This window comes from Solanum stenotomum, chromosome 1, assembly GCF_019186545.1.
Source record: "Solanum stenotomum isolate F172 chromosome 1, ASM1918654v1, whole genome shotgun sequence".
NCBI lineage: Eukaryota > Viridiplantae > Streptophyta > Magnoliopsida > Solanales > Solanaceae > Solanum > Solanum stenotomum.
In genome coordinates this window covers 13,177,408-13,196,601 of record NC_064282.1, presented here as the reverse complement: position 1 = coordinate 13,196,601, position 19,194 = coordinate 13,177,408, and the positions used below count along the sequence as shown (strand labels likewise).

The following is a 19,194-nucleotide window of genomic DNA, read 5'->3' as shown; positions in this document are numbered from 1 at the left end:
AATTTTTAAAATTTTACTGTGCATATTAACCTTTTGCAATTTTAGTTGATAATTTATGTATGAAGTCATTTTAATTTTTTGCTTTACATTTTAGTTTGATTTGCAATTTTTATTTTTATAATCTTTTTAAATATAACTAAATTTTTGAACTATGCATACAATTATTTTCAGAAATATGAAAAATTGACTAACTAATGCATTTTTTCCCCCATATATTATCCCCCAATTTACTATGAAATTATCCCTTTTAATAAATGGTAAAGGGAAAAAGACAACCTTAATAAATTGTTCTAAAACCCTTTTTCATAGTTTCAAGAACCCCCCACTTCAGAAGTAGTCGTTTTTCTCTCTTTCTCCGCTTCTCTGGTGTAATACTTCAGAAGCTCACTCTAAAGCCCATAAAGACTGATTTTTTCTCTCTCCAATTGGAGAAACCAATCAACATATAGTTCAAATTTCTCCATTTTAGGTTTTAGTTTGCATGATGGATGCTCCTATTATTGGTAAGCTTCTGTTTCTTGAAACACTCATATAAAATTCTTGATTTTTCTGCTTTTTTGTGTGGTTTTCTTGAAGTACAGGTTGAATTGCTTGTTTTTACATCATTTGTGGGTTTCTGAAAGGGTGAATTTTGTTATGTTTTTACCTAATGTTTCTATTGTTCTTGTCGTTGTGGTTTTCTTGAAGAAAGAATCCAAAATACACATGTAGAAAGATCTTTTTTTTTTCTGTTTAGTTGGGTTGTTCTTGTGGTTTTCTTGGAGGAAAGGATGATTTTTTGAGAAAATTCACCCCTTTCTCCAAGAAAACCACAAAAGCGACATGACTAAACAGAAAAAGGAAGATTTTTGAACCTGGGTGTCTCAAACATAGGTGCACAAAATAGGGATAAATTTTTATTCTTTTCTTCTGTTTAATTTCTGCTGATATGTGCTTTGTTGACATGTTCATTTGTCCTTTGGGTTCTTTTCTGGTATTAAGACCCATTGCAGGGGGTTTTCCCTGAAATTATAGAGGAGTATTTGGAGAGTGGGATCATGAAGTGCATAGCCTTTAATCGTCGTGGCACCCTTCTTGCAGGTACTGTGAATAATTCTTTACTGAACTCCCCTTCCCTTCTGATTGTGCTTTTGACATGACTAACATGACTCCAAGAAACAAAAAAAAGAATGAAAGCGAAAGAGCTACATGAATCAAAATTATGTTGATTCATGTAGCTCTTATGCTTTTGTTCTTTTTTGTTTTGTTTCTGAAGCATCATGCTGAATGTGATAATGATAGTCAATTGATATCTTGAAGCAACTCAAATATCTATTTGTTGCAAAAAAGATTAGAACTTTTTGGTGGTTGTTTAGATTAATAACTTTTAGGAAAGATATACCAATAAAAAAAGTAACTTTTAGGAATTATATGCTGCCTTTGTAAAAACCTAAACTGCCTTTGATTTTACAGCTGGATGTGCTGATGGAACTTGCATTATCTGGGATTTTGGGACCAGAGGCATTGCAAGAGAATTCAAGGACGATGATTCTGTTGCCTCTATTACGAGTGTTTGTTGGTCAAAGTATGGTCACCGCATACTTGTCTCCGCTGCTGATAAGTCCTTGTCACTCTGGGATGTTGTCAGAGGAGAGAAGATTACTCGGATCACTCTACAGCAAACCCCTTTACAAGCTCGCCTATATCCTAGGTCCACTACTCCATCTATTTGCTTGGTGTGCCCCCTTTCATCTGCTCCTATGATTGTTGACTTGGAGACAGGAAGCGTGACTGTGCTCCCTGTCTTGCCTACTGAAGGAGGGAATGGGGTTGCTCCTCCTTCAAAAAATAAATTTTCAGATGGATCTTCCCCATTTACTCCTACTTCTGCTTGCTTTAACAAGTACGGAGATCTGGTGTATGTGGGGAACTCCAAAGGGGAAATACTAATAGTTGACCACAGAAGTGTTCAAGTGCGTGGTATAGTTCTTGTTCCAGGCAATGCTGTTATAAAGAATATCGTGTTTAGCAGAAATGGACAGTATCTCTTAATAAATTCAACTGATCGTACAATAAGGATTTATGAGAACCTTCTTCCGGTAAAAAATGCTCTTACGGGTCTAGATGAAGCAACCAATGACCTGAATGATCTGGAAGGGGTCGAGAAGCTGAAGGCTGTTGGAGCGCTATGTTTAACTTTGTTTCGGGAGTTTCAGGATTCTGTCACCCGAGTGCACTGGAAAGCTCCATGTTTTAGTGGTGATGGTGAGTGGGTTGTTGGTGGTTCTGCTAACAAAGGGGAGCACAAGATCTACATTTGGGATCGGGCCGGTCATCTTGTGAAAATTCTTGAAGGGCCTAAGGAAGCGATAGTAGATCTAGCTTGGCATCCTGTCAACCCTGTTGTAGTCTCTGTTTCTCTGTCTGGGTTAGTCTATATATGGGCAAAAGACTTCACCGAGAATTGGAGTGCATTTGCTCCCGATTTCAAAGAACTTGAAGAAAATGAGGAGTATGTTGAAAGGGAAGATGAATTTGATCTCAATCCGGAAATTGAGAAGGTGAGAGTATTATATGTTGGACTCGTTGAATAGGAAAGAAGTATAGATAAGTCATCCTTCCTACTTTTCTTTTTCTGTTTTTGATATGAACATGATGCTGCAGGTTAAAGGGTCTGATGTCAACGAGGATGACGATGTTGATATAGATGGTCTGGAGAATGATTCAACTTTCAGTGATTCAGATTTGTCGGGAGATGAAATTTGCTTTTTGCCTGCTGATCCAATTCCTGATCCAGAGCAACAGGACAAGTGTGTTGGTAGTAGTTCAAAGCTAGGTGAGAGCAACCAATCTGGGTCTCCTCTTTCAGAAGAGGCTGGACAAAATGGGCAAGTGAATCATGAGTCCAGTCCATTTGAAGGCGGTAAGACATTTTCGATTATATTTTAAATGAATCTAACTATTATGAATTCTGTGATTCCAAATTTCACATCCTTGGTGAGTGTAAACTCCTTGTTATGTCATGTGAAAGAAAATGTTGATAAAATCTATATCCAGTTGACATTCCTAAATGGCAGCCTTCTAAGGTTACTGTTGTTTAATTTCAAATTTCTGAATTTGTGTCGGAACTTTTTATTGGATATCAATCAACTATGCCTCAATCCCAATCAACCAGGGTGTTCTCTGAAGATGTTAGGGAAGTCACTATGTACACTGAAGCAGAACTGTTATGAGTTCACTTTTAACATTAGTTCTGCTAGGAATCCATGATACTTTTTTTTTGCTTCAGTATATCCTAATAAGTATCATTATCTGTATTTTGCAACAAGAAGAAGTCAGAAAACTTAATTTGACCTTGCAATGGAAGGAGAGTAAAATTTGATGTCTGAACCAGATCAAGTAAAGAAATTTCCATTGGGACATAATAGATAATGAAAAGATCAACTGTCTTTCTCTATAGCATCTCTATTTCAGAGGCTATAACTTTGTTTCTCCTCATCTCCTCTGTGTAATTGTAGACTAAAATATTCTCTGTGCTTATGAAGCTGCTGCTGATGTATTTTTGTACTTATGTGCAGTGTACCCATAGTCTATCCCATGCATTTGTTCCATTCTTCGTATCATTGCACCAGTTTGAAACTAATTTTTACAAAGTTGTTTGCTATTTTAGTTAGACTTCTGTATGAATCTTGATAATTAGGTAACTCATAGATAATTCTGCTGCAGAGGACACAGGCACAACAGGCTTGAAAAGGAGAAGAAAGCCTTCAGAGAAGGTATTGGAACAGCAAGCTGAGAAGGTTAAGAAACCCCCACTGAAGACGAAGCCATCTGGTAAACCTCAAAACTAAAAGAATGCCTGCAAAACATTTAAGATGTTTTGGATAGTAACTTCCAGCTATCGAACATCTTCAAGTATTTTTTTTTCTTGTTGTTAAAAGGCCTCATGTGGTCACCTTTCCTGTTATAATGGGTGATACATCACTCAAACCTTTATTTATGTCCATTTGAGTACTATGTTTAACTCAAGAGTTAGTATGCCTATGAGCATTCCTTGAAATGTTCCTATGAAGTATGAACTTAAGTTCTAATGGATGCTGTGTTTAGTTTAGCTCTTGGTTCAATTCCTTTTGTCGATCTGAAACCTTCCCCCCTCCCCACTCTATCTCTCTGTGCCTTTCATGTGAAGAGAAAAAAGTTTTGTGTTATTAATGTGAGTTAGAATTGATGTTTGATCAGAGGCGGACCCATGTGGTGGGTTCGGGGTGCACATGCACCCGTTAACTTTGGAAAAAACTGGTATATATATGTCTATATACTTTGAAGAACTAACATATATTTTAAAAAGGGGCCCCTCCAACATATTTGTTGGATTGGATCATTTGGTTAGTCATCAGTGTGCGCCCCTTGGGCTCTTGAGTCTTGGTGCATGACTCATGTTCGAATCTTGGCTGCTACATTAGTTTTTCGTTTTAAGCTAACAGTAAGAAAAATGCATAAAATATGTATGTGGCAGGTTTCGAACATGCAACCTAAATTATGTATAGTGGTGCCCTGACTGCCAGTTCATGGTGCGAGTCTCACCCTATTCTACTTTCCTTTTAAAAAAATACATTATATATACATTAGGACATCAGTCTCTGAGACGGTGTTACGTGACATGCTTCAACAAACGTGCATCTGTTTTTTGTGGTGCTCCTGTTATCTTCGAACCTAGGTCTGCCTCTGTGTTTGATGGATATAGAAATGAAACTATTTTGAAACTGTTGTCTTTTGTTCAATTTTTTTCGTTATTAGGTGTTTCTTAAATTGCCACTCAACTCTCAAATACAGATTCTTTAAATTTTTTTCTTTTTGTTCTTTCTACATGACACCATGTATATAACTGACCTTTGAAGGTGGAATATTATTAGCTTGTGCCTTTTGATTTGTCATTGCATGACCTTCACTTTTTTCTGCGAAGGACTAAACTAGCCCCATAATTGATGCCCATTATTCACTATATACCCTCCAACTTTAGCTTACTCTTTCGGCAGTAAAATATTTTTGAAATGTTCAAATCTTCCAATTTCTATGTAATATTTTTTGTTTTATGCTATCTATTTCCTAACCATTTCTTTGTTAAGATACATTTACATCACGGTGCATGAGCTTGTGTCAACTTGTAAACAAAGAATTTACAGAGGTTCTTTTAATAGAAAATTTTACTTGTTTTTCTAATACAGAGGATTAATCTTTCCTCTCTAAACATGATCTTTATTAAAATGTAAACAACAATAACATACCCTGTACTCCTACCTAGGCAGTAGAGAGGTTGTTTCCAAAAGATCCCCGGCTCGAGAAAAAACAGTTCAAAGTAGTTCGGTAAACAAGGATAGAAAATATATCCAAAAGTCAAGAATCAACCAACTGGTCTTTGATATATTAACATAAAATATCTTTTTTTTAATTTTTTTTTTTGAGGATAGACATAAATTATCTTTCTATACTGGTTGAAATTACCTTTATTTATTAGATACTATTTACGCATTATTTTGAATAAAAGTTTTGATTTTAGTATAAGATATATATACTATGGTTTTTGAAGTATAAATGCTTAGAAGTACCAACATTTAACTTCTAGTGTCTTTAGGGAATGCAAGTAAATTCTCTTATTCACTAAGATAAGGAATTGAAACAAATTAAAAGTTTCTGAAAACAAGCTAATTGGATCAGTTTGAATACTTGATTCAGTAAATTGTTAAAGTGATTGAGTAATTTACCTGTAAAATGTTAGTTATGCAGAGAAGAATTGGAAATATATGTTTATCTTATTATAAGGGAAACAAATTAATTTTGTGACTCAAATAATTGATTTCCTATCTAGATATTTCACCTGTAGAAATATGTTTTCTATAGAATTGTAAATATTTGTTTTCCGGATATGGCTGCAAGTATCCAACATGGGTGTGGATTTATAATTATCACATAGATTTTACGATTTGCTGTTCGGATTAGAATATGGGTACAGCCGTACTAGTGTTCGGATACAACTTACAAGAATTAATATACTTCTGTTGATAAAGATAAGTATAATATACTTCCCTTATTTTTGGATTCCTGGAATCCGTATACAACTACAACAACAACATACCCAGTGAACTCCCACTAGAAAAAGAAGGAATTTAATCCGTATACATTTCCTTAAGGTAAATCATTTAGATTTCCATCAATTCATAAGAATAATGTACTTCCCTTATTTTTGGATTCCTGTGATCGGTATACAGTGAAATCCCACTAGAAAAAGAAGGCTAATTCCTGTAATCCATATACATTTCTTCAAGGTAAATCATTTATATTTCCATCAATTCATAAGAGTAATATACTTTCCTCATTTTTGGATTCCTGTGGTCCGAATACAACAACAACAACATACCCGGTGAATTTCCACTAGAAAAAGAAGGCTAATTCCTGGAATCCGTATACATTTCCTTAGTGTAAATCATTTAGATTTCCATCAATTCATAAGAATAATATACTTTCCTTATTTTTGGATTCCTGTAATCCGTGTACAATAACAACGGCATACCTAGTGAAATCCCACTTGAAAAAGGAGGCTAATTCCTGAAATCCATATACAACAACATACCCCGTGTAAATCCCACTAGAAAAAGGAGGCTAATTCCTGAAATCCATATGCATTTCCTTAACGTAAATCATTTAGATTTCCATCAATTCATAAGAATAATATACTTCCCTTATTTTTGGATTCCTATGGTCCGTATACAACAACAACAACATACCAAGTGAATTTCCACTAGAAAAAGAAGGATAATTCCTGGAATCCGTATACATTTCCTTAATATAAATCATTTAGATTTCCATCAATTCATAAGAATAATATACTTTCCTTATTTTTGGATTCCTGTAATCCTTGTACAACAACAACGGCATACCTAGTGAAATCCCACTTGAAAAAGGAGGCTAATTCCTGAAATCCGTGTACATTTCCTTAATGTAAATCATTTAGATGTCCATCAATTAATTCGTGGTGTGTTTAATTTAGTTTTGTATTACAATAAGACAGATTCATTTGTGTATAGTTTCTTGTATAATTACTCCAGTTAGCTCAAGCTTTATTTGCCATTGATAGTCATTCTGATCAAATTAGTTTGTATACTTATTATAGCTACAAATAATTCATATGTTATCAATTTAGTAAGTCAATAATATCGACATCCAAGTCATTTTGTCCCTTAGTTTTTACGTAATCAATCATTTAATATTGTTGTTTCCCTCTTTCATTCATGTTGCTCGGATCCTACAGTAATGTAGCCACCTCAGTGTAGGGTCCTTCAAAAATGCAAATTGTATCCCACCACTCGCCAATGAAGCTGAGTGGTAACTAGTGAAATCATGATCATATAATTAAATCAAATATAGGTCATAATTACAAAAAAGTGACCATTTGTTCAACTTATGAAATAGGAATCGAGTTAATTTACATTCTTGACTAATGATCTAATTTATTTATCAACCATCTTGGTAAATAGTATATTTTGCTTATTGTGAAGGTACCATGTATATATATAATCTTCTTAACTAATATTCATATATATTATTCGTGTCTTTATCAACATAAGTATATTAATTCTTGTTTCCTCTTCAACCTTCCTAAAATACGAATTAATAAACGAGTGTATCCTGTTTCCACTTCATTTTTCTCTTTTTTGTTTTTTCCTTGCACTGATATTTGTGTCATCTCTGAGAATACCTTGTTATTTTGGATCATTCCATATTATGATGAACCTCTTCAATTAGGTTTTCTTATATTTTTACTGCATATTGTGACATTTTGCAGGCTAATATTTGACTTAGGCGAAGCATATAAAGAGATTGCTTCACGAGAGGTCACGTTAATTTACAACAGTAAGCTGTGAATTAAGTGTAAACAAGCTAGTGATTCCATCTATAAGTGGGTTATGGAGCACATTTGATGCTACCTACTTCTGAAGTTGTCTGGACTTGCACCAATGGACAGATTTTTTTCTAGCAGCGTGGTAGCAATCAATCCAGACTCTTAGAGGGACTACTAACTGTTAACATGAACTGATATTAGAACATTGCATTATATTTATCCCCTGCTGACGGAAACAACTGTTAAAGGGACAGCATCTAAACTCTGAAGAACTGGATTGCTTTCAGTTGTAGAGTTTGTTGGCTACTTGTATATACGACATGTAATGGGAAAGCTGAACTGCAAGGTTAGGTGGTGAGGGGGATTTCACCCTTGGCATTGGCTGGGAGGGAAATGCACCGAGTCTCTATGTAATTGACCGATTCAAATTTTTGATTAACTTAATAGACTTGAAAGAATGATTTATTCTTATTTTCTTATATGCACTTGTAAACCCCATTTTCTTTTATTTGCACAAATTAAAAGCATTACAATCCATGTAAATTTTGTACATTTTTACGTAACTCAAGTGTTGGTTGTTTTTACTCAGTTCTCCCTGATCCGATGGAGTAGTAAACATAAACCCCAAGAGCCATAATCACCATCACAGCAGCTCCAGCATTGACAAGCAGTTGTCTCTCTTCATTTAGTTCCACAAGGCTTTTCTTCAAGTTGCCAATACTGCCAGGATAAAAAGAGGTACCAGCAGCTACATTACTTGTACTTTCCTTTTCTTTTGATCCTTTCTGCCCAACCTTTTCTTGAAACTCTTCTCTTAAATCTTTAATCTTTTCGGCAACAATCTTTCCACCTGCATCATGGCTCTCCTTCTTTTCAACGTCCTTGCCACTTCTGATCAATTGTGTTCTGTTCTGATCCAAGTTTTCTTCTTTACTCTTCTGAATCTTTGGCTCAATACTCCCAACTAGACCTTCCAAGACTTTCTTCTCATCTTTTGGTTTTTCCCTCTCACCACTAGTTTTTCCTAATGGAGTTGTTCTAAGAGCTGGAAAATCTTTATCTTCATCACCCTTTTGAGTCTTTGATGATTCAGGGCTCATCAATTGGTCGTCAAAGAATTTCATTTCCTTTACTCTAGAATCTTGATCTTTGTCAGCATTTTGAGGCTTTGGCAATTGAGCTGTGGGTTTTAAAGGGGTTGGTTTTCTTGGGGCTGCTTGAATAGTTGGGTAAGTTGGTTTGGGAGGAACATTATCACCCTTTTGTGTCTCTGATGATTCAGCACTCCCCATTGTCTCATTTCTTGTAGAATCTTGATTTTTGTCAGCATGTTGAGGTTTTGGCAGTTGAGCTGTGGGTTTTAAAGGGGTTGGTTTTCTTGGGGTGGCATCAATAGTTGGATAAGTTGTCTTTGATGATTCAGCATTATCAAAAAATGTCTCATTTCTTGTAGAATCTTGATCTTTGTCAGCATGTTGAGTTGTGGGTTTTAAAGGAGTTGGTTTTCTTGGGGTTTCAACAGTTGGATGATTAGTTCTGGGAGGAATATTATCGTCCTTGTGAGGGATTGTGGGAGGGGATTGTTTTGTGTGTCCATCTAATAATTGCTTTGGCATTTTCCATGGCATAGTGATAATGAGGATTCCATTCTCAAATTTGGCATGGATGCCTCTCATGTTACAGTCATCAGGTGCTTGAAAATCTTCTTGAAATCGATGCCATGTGTTGCCTCCTACAAACCGTTCTCCACGCACTCTCACTGTGTTCTTGCCTTCTGTACTTACTCTAATGTTCTCCTTCATGAAACCTGCAGGTGAGTTATATTAGTTTATCGCTCTCTGTACACTGACACAGAACGAATCGATACATCGTATTTTGAAGTATTGTGTTCGTGTGGATAAATAATCAGTAATTAGGGCTCAAATAGGGCTATTTCTAAATAAACTCACCAGGAAGAAAAATAATCAGTTTTTCAGCTTCTTCATCTTGATGCCGCTCATAAACAGGCCTAAAATCTTCGTAAACTGGGCGTGCTGCAGGTCCCCGATTAGGGCGATTAGGTCCAGCGCCACCACCTCTTGGTCTCGTTGCCATTTTTTCTTCTTCTTAAGGTTTATTTATCTTGGAAACGGTTATTAGAGTTTGAAAGCTTTGATGAATATTTTGTGGGTTACAACATCTTCCATTTTATATGTGTTGGTTTCAAGAATTGCAAGTTTGGCTTGTGTTTCTTAGAGATGAAACTATTCCAATTTCATTGCTTCAAAATTCTCAGGTTTCTCCAAATGGAGAAGCTAAAGCAACAAAGCTTCTTTTTTTGTGCTCTACTCTTTCCCAAACCTTTCCAATTCATTAAGTTTGGGTTTGTAAAAGTTCAAACTTGAGATTTTTTTAATGAGGTTTGAAATAGATATAATGATAAAAAATATGAATATTAAAAAATGTATTCATGAGCTAACGAATATGAGTAATAATACGAAAAATATATTTCATTCATGCTATTATTCATGAACTCCTCAACAACATCTTGGAGTTTTATTGTACGAGTTGAAATGCCATATTATTATATTTGATATTTGAACAAAGTCTCATTATAAAAATTGTGGCAAGATTTTTTTTAAAAAATATTAGATTGAAACTTCAATACATTGTGCTGGTGTTACTTGTAAAATTTTCGAACTCCAGCAATTAGTGTGTGAAGTTTTACTTGTAAAAAGCTTCAAGCTTCAAACTCCAACGCGATACACTAAAAAAATTATTTTATTTTTTATAGTTTTTAGATGACACCTAAATATTGAAAAATATATTATTATAGTTTAGATAATGGCTAAATACTGAATAACTTTGCGATTGTAGTTAAAACTTAATGGAAACTTACATAAATATACTATATTAAAAAAATATTTACCATTTATAACAATAACATTTTCTTTTTCACTTGATCACTTTTAATACATTTATAATACAATTTTAATACATAGTACAAAGAACAATTTATTATTCACATATAATACAAGTTTTATTGATGGATAATATATTTATCACACATTTTAATACACTTATAATACAATGTGTCAATTTCTTACCAAACAAACATAATATATTTTAAAAAACAGTTGTAATACATATATATTGCATACATAATTAACTTTTAATACATACTACAGATTTAACATTGTATTGCTATAAATGGTAATAAACAAAATGTAAATTATTTATTAAAAAGTACCAATCCAAGTAATTTTTCCATTATGGATTTGATATGTGGCTATTTGCCAAAATTTCTTCCAGAATTTCAGGTGTTATGGCCCATAAATAGGTCCTGAAAGCCCAACTGAGAACCCAATTTACTCTCATAGGCCCAAGCCCTTCTAAACAAATAATCGTAAGCCCAACTACGATTTTGAAGGCCCATTTATTCTGCCTTCTTCTTTCTTCATATACAGCAGTGGAGTTCAGATATATACACATTCGCAATTGGGTGAGAGAGAGAGAGAGAGAGTCGCCGTCGAATCGGAAAATGGAGAACAACGATCGTTAACTGCAGCATTGGAGTAGCATGTTTTACTTCAGTGCATGCGTGATCCATCCGCCGGCAATTTCGTCAAATCCGTATCAATCTTCATTTTAGTTAAATGTAAGGTAGCTATACTACGTAGAATGTAAAGCCTCTCAATAAATGAATTTTAGTTTTCTTACATTGTCCTTCAGCTTTATCATAATCATTGTTAATTTGCTATAAATAGTTGTGTTTTATTATTATATATAATATAGTTTGTTTTTCATTTATCTAATTATTTAGAGTGTTTTTTCGTGTATTAGCAACATAATTTTGACTTTTGATATTAATGATGAAATTTTGTCACCACATTTAGTTTTACTCCTTAATTGTTTTGTTTGTTTGATAGTGAGTTATCATGTTGCTCTTTAAATACATTTTTTATCTTAAAAATGTTGTGTTGTTTTTTTAAAAAATTTACTTAATGATATAACGTACACATATTTTTATATATATAACGGCCTATTCATAATTTGAGTGTGAAAGGCAACTTAGGAAAATTTAGATAGATCAAAGAACACACCTATTTAGGCTAAAAGAATAATTGGACAATAGGATTTATTTGATTTTGAATACTTGGGTCAACCTAAGCCAATGAACTGAGAAAACCAGAGTACTTAGTAATATGAAACTCGCAATCAGCTAGTCATCTTAGCCTAATTTCTTCCCATAGTTTTCGTGATTATAAAGCAAGTAGATGGATGAATTCACGGGGTTGGGGTTTCTACTACTAACTGATCTAAAGTCCTATAACATACTACTGCATATTGAATATTTGCATATTTGATCAGTTCAAATTAGCATAACAAGCTATGCTTGCCATTTTAACTCAACTAGGAACCCAAAGAGGTTTAGGTAGGTATAAGTATGTCCATTCGAGGAAAAATGTTAATACTAACTGGAATCTTTGCAGTTTTACTGTGTATCATTTTTGAACAATGCTCCAGACACAGTGAGGGATAGTGCAGCTGTGCAGGAGTTCCTTGGAAAAATGGAAACAGTATTCAGAGCTCATTCACTTTGGGCTGGATGTTCTGAGGAGGAGTTGGAGACTGCTGGTGAAGTGAGTACACCTATATGCTGAATAAGGCTTTAGCATGGCTGTTATCAGTCTGTTTTTTCATTTGCATATCAAATCCTTCTCTCATCGGCCTTCCAGACTCCCATCCAACCCCATTATCCCACAAGCCCCTAGGGCTTTGGTTCAATAGTAAGGACACAACTTGAGATGTGCAGCTAGGGTGCACATCACAAGTTTGAACACTGCGGCTAACAGGAAACCTGAAATTTAAGTGGAACATGATAGAGGAATAGACCTATACTCAACAGTTTCAAACCTATGATATCTACATGCTGATTTTTTAGTATACTGAAGATTCAGGATGCTCCATGATATTAATAAATATCAAATCTTAAAAGCATAAGTAATAGAAGGAAGTTCCACTGATATCCTTCAGAAACAGATCTACAGATATCTCAACATTGAAGGAACAAAAAGACTTCGGATTCTTGAATCTTCTATGTTTTCCCATGTCTTAATTAGAGTTGCTATTGGTACTGTGCCTAGAAGTACCAAGTCTGATTGTCTCATTTTTCCTTTTATCTCAACATGCTTTCATATGTCATACCTTTTCAGTAAAAGGTTCAGATTGATGATTAAACAAATTTACTCCAACTTATGGAATCAATGTATTGTGTTATTCATGGATATCACATTCTCTATACTCTATGCTTGTGGATGGATGTAGGCTGCACGTCGACTGATTATAAGTTTAGTTCTTGCTGTGCTGTTTGTACTTTGTTTGCTGAATTCATATTATTTCAAACAACAGGGACTTTAGAAGTATGTCATGAAAAAAGCTATTTACACATACATTTGCTTCACTTCCTGAAGATGTGAAAGTTGATGAATAGCTTCCTGAGAAAATTACTTTGATTCAACAATTTGTTAGGCCTGAGAATTTGGATATCAAGCCAACATTTCAAAATGAATCATCATGGTTGGTAAGTGAACTCTGTAAAAAGTAAATTTCTGGTGAATCATTCATTGATTCTGTTCAAGATATTATGAAACGTGTTAGCAAATGCAGAAATAACAAAGCTTATGGTTATGTTAGTTAGAAGCTTCCAAAAGTTAGTTACTAGCTGATGGCATGGCAATAGTTAGTTACAAAGTTTTGTTGGAGATATTTTGTATTCATTCATAGTGAGGGTAGTATTTAAAAGCATGTATGTACAGATTCACTGCATCAAGACATTAATACAATCTTCTTCCTTCTTCTTCTTTCAAATGCTCTGTAAATTCTCCAAGTCTTAATCTCCATTCATGGAGTTATCATGGTATCAGAGCCCTCGATCGTGAAGGGTTAAACAACAAGTAGCTAAGCAAAAGGTGCTCAGATTCACCACTGATTCAAAGGTGAATTGAAAGGAAGCATCAAAAGTAAAGCTCAACAACAATGGTGAATGGAAGTGCATCTGAGAAGACAAGCACTGGAAATGGAACTTCAACTCAAGCTGTATTTCCAGTAATTGATCACAATCATCCGTTATTTCTTCAACACACTGATACTCCAGGTAGTTCTCTGATCTCTCTGCAGTTATCTGGTTGAAAACTATGCTTTGTGGAGTAGGTCTTTTAGGATTGGATTGGTAGGGAAAAGCAAGCTAGGCTTTGTAGATGGGCGATTTCCTAAGTCCATGTTTGAACCAATTCTGTTTGATCAGTGGGAAAAGTGCAATGCTGTAGTATTAAGCTGGATTATGAATGTTGTACGACCAGGACTCCTAAGCTCTGTAGTGTATGCTTCATATGCACGAAAAGTGTGGCTAGATCTGAGAGAGTGGTTTGATACAGTAAATGGGTCTAGGGTTTTTCAATTGCATAGAGAGATTCACACACTGGTGCAGGGGACTATGTCTGTTGCTGACTATCATTCTAGGCTAAGAGATCTGTGGGACGAGTACGATGCTCTTATGCCTTGTCCTAGTTGTCCCTGTCCAGAGTCGAAGAAAGTTGGTGAACACTGTGACTATCAAAGGCTCTTACAGTTCCTTATGGGACTAAATGAGTCCTACTCAACTCCTAGAAGCCAGATTCTCATGATGAGTCCAATGCCAACACTTAACAAGGCTTATGCCCTTATTATTGACCAAGAGAGTCAGAGAAATCTAGCCAGTTCTGCTTCTAATAGCTCAGGGGTGATAGAAGGAACAACAATGCATACTTACACTCATAGAAGCAACACCTACAGTGGTGGAGCGGGTACATCTAAAAACTCCTTTCCAAGTGGAGCAGGTGGTTCATACTCAGGAGAATCTGGTGGTGGATATAGCAGTGGTGCCAGTACTTCTGGAGGAAGCTACAAAGCCAGGAAGTCATTGCTTGTGTGTGAGCATTGTGGGTGCAAAGGACATTCTAGGGAACAATGCTATAAGATTGTTGGATATCCTGCAGATTTCAAATCTAAAAGGAAGCCAAATGTGTATGCTAATTAAGCTACTGCTTCAGAAGAGTGTGGAAATGACTCATGTCAATCAGGAGTTGGTGCAGGATCAAATAGTGGTGCATTCTTCACTTCAGATCAATACCAGCAGATATTACACCTACTCAAAAAGTCTGGAGGAGACAAGGTAGGAGAGTCCTCTGCAAACATTGCCACTGTTGCAAATGCAGGTAGCTCTCTTACAGCTTTATCTTGTAGTAGTAGTTGTAGCAGTAAATGGATTATTGATACAGGAGCTTCTCATCATATTACATCTAACATGGACCTTGTTGATAAAGCAAAGAAGACACTTTCTCATCCAGATAATAGAGTACACCTACCAAATGGAAAAGATGTATCAGTATCTCATGTTGGAAGGTCTTATTTATTCACAAACAACTCCATATTTAATGTTTTCTTTATCCTCGAGTTCAAGTGCAACTTGTTGTCAGTTTCAAAACTCACCAAAGAATTACAATGTATGGTAGCATTCTTTCCTGATTTTTGCATTTTCCAGGACCTCTCCATTGGTCAGGTGAAGGGGATTGGTAAAGAAGAGCATGGACTCTACATCCTTCATGAAGAATCAAGTCACAAGTCTAGTTCACAGAAGTTAGTTCACACTACTAGTGTATCTCATGTATCTGATCAGTCTGTTTCTAGTGATGTTTGGCATAGGAGGTTAGGACATGCTCCAATTGATGTAATAAGGAGGCATGAGTCTCTCAAATCCCTAAACTTCACAGATTGTTCTCATTGCACTGTGTGCCCTGTAGCTAAACAATCTAAACTTCCATTCCCTTTAAGTGTTCATAACAGTACTGCTGTATTTGAATTGATTCATTGTGATCTGTGGGGACCTTATAAAGTTCCTACTCACAATGGAAAGAAGTATTTTGTTACAATTGTAGATGACTTCAACAGATATACGTGGGTATTTTTGATTGCTTCAAAAGCTGATTCCATAGTTGTTATACAACATTTTCTTACAAGAGTTCAAAACTTATTTTCCACAAGTGTTAAAACATTCAGGTCTGATAATGGCTGTGAGTTCCTCAGCACTGAGTTTCAAACTCTATTGAGTAACATGGGCATTCTACATCAGACTACTTGTGTGTATACCCCACAGCAAAATGGGGTCGCTAAAAGAAAGCACAAAACCATTCTTGATATGGCCAGAGCTTTAAGATTTCAAGCCTCTATCCCTTTGAGATTCTGGGGGGAGTGTGTCCTCACTGCTGTTTATATTTTAAACAGAATCCCTACAAAATTACTAGGCTACAAATCCTCCTTTGAAAAATTGTACAGGCATCCTCCAGCCTTGTCTCATCTCAAGGTGTTTGGTTGTTTGTGTTATGCTGCAAGTCCTCAGAAACCTAATAAGTTTTCTGCAAGAGTTGTTCCTACTGTGTTTATGGGATACTCCTCCACACAAAAGGGCTATATTCTTTATGATATTCATGCCAAAATGTTCTCTGTAAATAGGCATGTGGTGTTTCAAGAAGATATGTTTCCTTACAAACATCTCCAAGCCTCACCTAATGCTATGTTTTCAATTATGGACTATGTATCTCCTGTTCCACCTCCAGTTGTTTCATATCCACCATCTTCCTCTGTTGATTGTGCTCGACCAGCCTCACCTGAGTCCACTGGTGTGATCCCTCCAGCTACTGAGGTGCTTCCTAGAAGGTCAACAAGGTCCACCAAGGCCCCTCTATGGCTGCAGGACTTTGTTTCTAAGCCTAAGTCTACTGCATGTTCTTATTCACTAGCAGATCACCTGTCCTACAACCACTTGTCTTCGACATATAGAATGGCCTTAAGTGCTTACTCAGCTGTTTCTGAACCTAGTTCCTTTAAAGAAGCTGCTAATGATCCTAAATGGAGACGGGCTATGCAAGCAGAGCATCATGTGCTCTGGAAAGCAATCAGACTTGGGGCATAGTGGATCTACCACCTGGTAAGAGGCCTATTAGTTGCAAATGGATATATAAAATTAAGTACTTAGCTTCTGGGGAGGTTGAAAGGTACAAAGCCAGACTTGTGGCTAGAGGGTTTAGTCAACAAGAAGGGCTTGATTATGGTGAGACTTTTAGCCCTGTGGCAAAGATGGTGACTGTTAGGTCTGTGGTTGCTTTGTCTGCTTCCAAAGGCTGGTATATATATCAGATGGATGTCCACAATGCTTTCTTGAATGGTGATTTACACGAAGAGGTCTACATGGACATTCCCTGTGGTTTTGCTAGACAGGGGGAGAGTCACAAGGTCTGCAAACTCCACAAGTCATTGTATGGCTTGAAACAAGCACCTAGACAATGGAACATGAAGTTAACTGAGGCACTAGTCCAGATGGGGTTCAAACAAAGTCATTATGACTATTCTCTATTCACACAGCAAAGTGGGAATGATATTGTGGTGATATTGGTGTATGTAGATGATCTTCTAGTCACTGGAAGTGACCACCAACTCCTATGTAATGGAAATTCAAAAGAAGTTCAAAATGAAAGACCTAGGGGAATTAAAATTCTTCTTAGGCATTGAGTTTTCTAGATCAAACAAGGGCATCCTGATGACACAGAGGAAATATGCTTTGGAGCTGCTGTCTGAAACTGGACTAGGAGGAGCAAAGCCAGTTCATACACCTTTGGAGCTGAACAAAAGACTCACGTTAATTCAATATGATGAGCATGTGACTGGTTCAAGTCCTGACCATGATAAACCACTTGCTAATCCTGTAATGTATCAAAAGTTGCTAGGAAAGCTTCTTTATCTGACTATGACTAGGCCTGATCTTGCTTTTACTGCACAAGTTCTTAGCCAGTTCATGCATTGTCCTAAGGAGTCACATATGGAGGCAGCATTAAGAGCAGTAAAATACATCAAAGAAACACCTGGTCTAGGATTACTAATGCCAGCAGAACAAACTACACAGCTAACAGCTTATTGTGACTCTGACTGGGGGCATGTCTTGAAACAAGAAAATCAGTTACAGGGTATTTAGTGAAGTTTGGAGGAGGATTAATATCATGGAAGTCTAAGAAGCAAGGGACTGTGTCAAGAAGTTCAGCTGAGGCAGAATTCAGGAGCATGGCCACATGTGCCGCTGAATAACCTAGTTGATAGGCTTATACAAAGAGTTGGGAGTCAATATAACAGTACCAGTAAAAATGGTATGTGATAGCAAAGCAACAATACAAATAGCAGCTAATCCTATCTTCCATGAGTCTACAAAACACATAGACATAGACTATCACTTTGTAAGAGAAAGAATTTGTCAAGGAATACTGGAGACAGAATATATTAACACCAAGCATCAACTTGCTGATCTACTCACAAAGAGTCTTGGACAAGGACAACACCATCTACTACTAAGCAATCTTGAAATGAAAAATATATTTCAACCATAAGCTTTTGGGGGAGTGTTAGCAAATGCAGAAATAACAAAGCTTATGGTTATGTTAGTTAGAAGCTTCCAAAAGTTAGTTACTAGCTGATGACATGGCAATAGTTAGTTACAAAGTTTTGTTAGAGATATTTTGTATTCATTCATAGTGAGGGTAGTATATAAAAGCATGTATGTACAGATTCACTGCATCAAGACATTAATACAATCTTCTTCCTTCTTCTTCTTTCAAATGCTCTGTAAATTCTCCAAGTCTTAATCTCCATTCATGGAGTTATCAAAACGGATGCAAGTGCAGGAATGTTGGTTCTTAACGGCTACTATTTTTTACCACTAGGATAGAATATGATTTCTCACTTGATTACTGTTGTTGGGAATTAGGCCTGTCACTCATAGGATGATGATGCGTGGGTTAAGTAATAAAATTACCAGTTTTTGTATTTCAGAGCAAAATGCATGTGTCTTTTGACAGTTCGTTGGTTCAGTAGTCAGTACATTTACATAATTTTCCCAGACAAAATGTTGTGGGCAAACAGTTTTTCTAATTGATTTTTTTTTCAGATAAAGCCAGCCATACATCTTTTGTGAGATGTACTTGATCATTCCTCGACCTCTATCAATTACCATGACGTGAGTTTATATATATAGACTGTGTGTGGGTGTACACACATCATACACATACTGACACACACAATAGTATATGTACATGTGAGTGTGTGTATCTTAGTGGGTTTTTGGGTTTGCTGATGAAAGAAACAATTTTTTTTCTCACAACCACTGAAACTTGGGAAAAGATACACATTTCTAGAACAGGTGTAGTTTTCAAATAAAATATTCTTTTGCACAGCTATTTTATTATACTAATAACTGA

General features: G+C 35.9%; 2 protein-coding genes across 5 annotated transcripts in view; one reads left to right on the top strand and one right to left on the bottom strand.

Moving 5' to 3' along the window:
* The first annotated feature begins 305 nt into the window (after positions 1-305).
* LOC125853672 (protein RBL) lies at positions 306-8,579 on the top strand. Of its 3 annotated transcripts, XR_007445200.1 has the most exons (7): positions 306-503; positions 982-1,080; positions 1,453-2,540; positions 2,644-2,902; positions 3,706-3,813; positions 7,820-8,286; positions 8,466-8,579. XR_007445200.1 is itself a non-coding variant. In XM_049533395.1 (6 exons), the coding sequence occupies exons 1-6, from the start codon at positions 482-484 to the stop codon at positions 7,822-7,824; spliced, it is 1,581 nt and encodes a 526-aa protein (XP_049389352.1). In that variant the 5' UTR covers positions 306-481; the 3' UTR covers positions 7,825-8,319. The 3 variants fall into 3 exon arrangements, 2 of the variants coding, with proteins under 2 accessions (XP_049389352.1, XP_049389351.1); XM_049533395.1 differs by lacking the exon at positions 8,466-8,579 and having other exon boundaries at positions 7,820-8,319; XM_049533394.1 differs by lacking the exons at positions 7,820-8,286; positions 8,466-8,579 and having other exon boundaries at positions 3,706-4,103.
* The window catches only part of LOC125853670 (inactive protein RESTRICTED TEV MOVEMENT 2-like), a 15,342-nt gene continuing 4,558 nt past the window's right edge, over positions 8,411-19,194 (bottom strand). The window contains exons 1-2 of one of the 2 annotated variants that reach the window (XM_049533393.1): positions 9,826-10,170; positions 8,411-9,683 (exon numbers count right to left, since the gene is read on the bottom strand). In XM_049533393.1, the coding sequence (XP_049389350.1) occupies positions 8,458-9,683; positions 9,826-9,970 (1,371 nt within the window). In that variant the 5' untranslated portion in view covers positions 9,971-10,170 and the 3' untranslated portion in view covers positions 8,411-8,457. Of the gene's footprint in view, positions 9,684-9,825; positions 10,171-19,194 lie in introns of those variants that run through there. The other variant, XM_049533392.1, reaches the window with a different exon arrangement.

Bases quoted from the DNA above. Each gene is read 5' to 3' on its own strand.
- LOC125853672 (XM_049533394.1), top strand. From the start codon at position 482: ATGATGGATGCTCCTATTATTG. The intron at 504-981 runs GTAAGCTTCTGT...TCTGGTATTAAG, and splicing joins GATGGATGCTCCTATTATTG to ACCCATTGCAGGGGGTTTTC. The intron at 2,541-2,643 runs GTGAGAGTATTA...ATGATGCTGCAG, and splicing joins TCAATCCGGAAATTGAGAAG to GTTAAAGGGTCTGATGTCAA.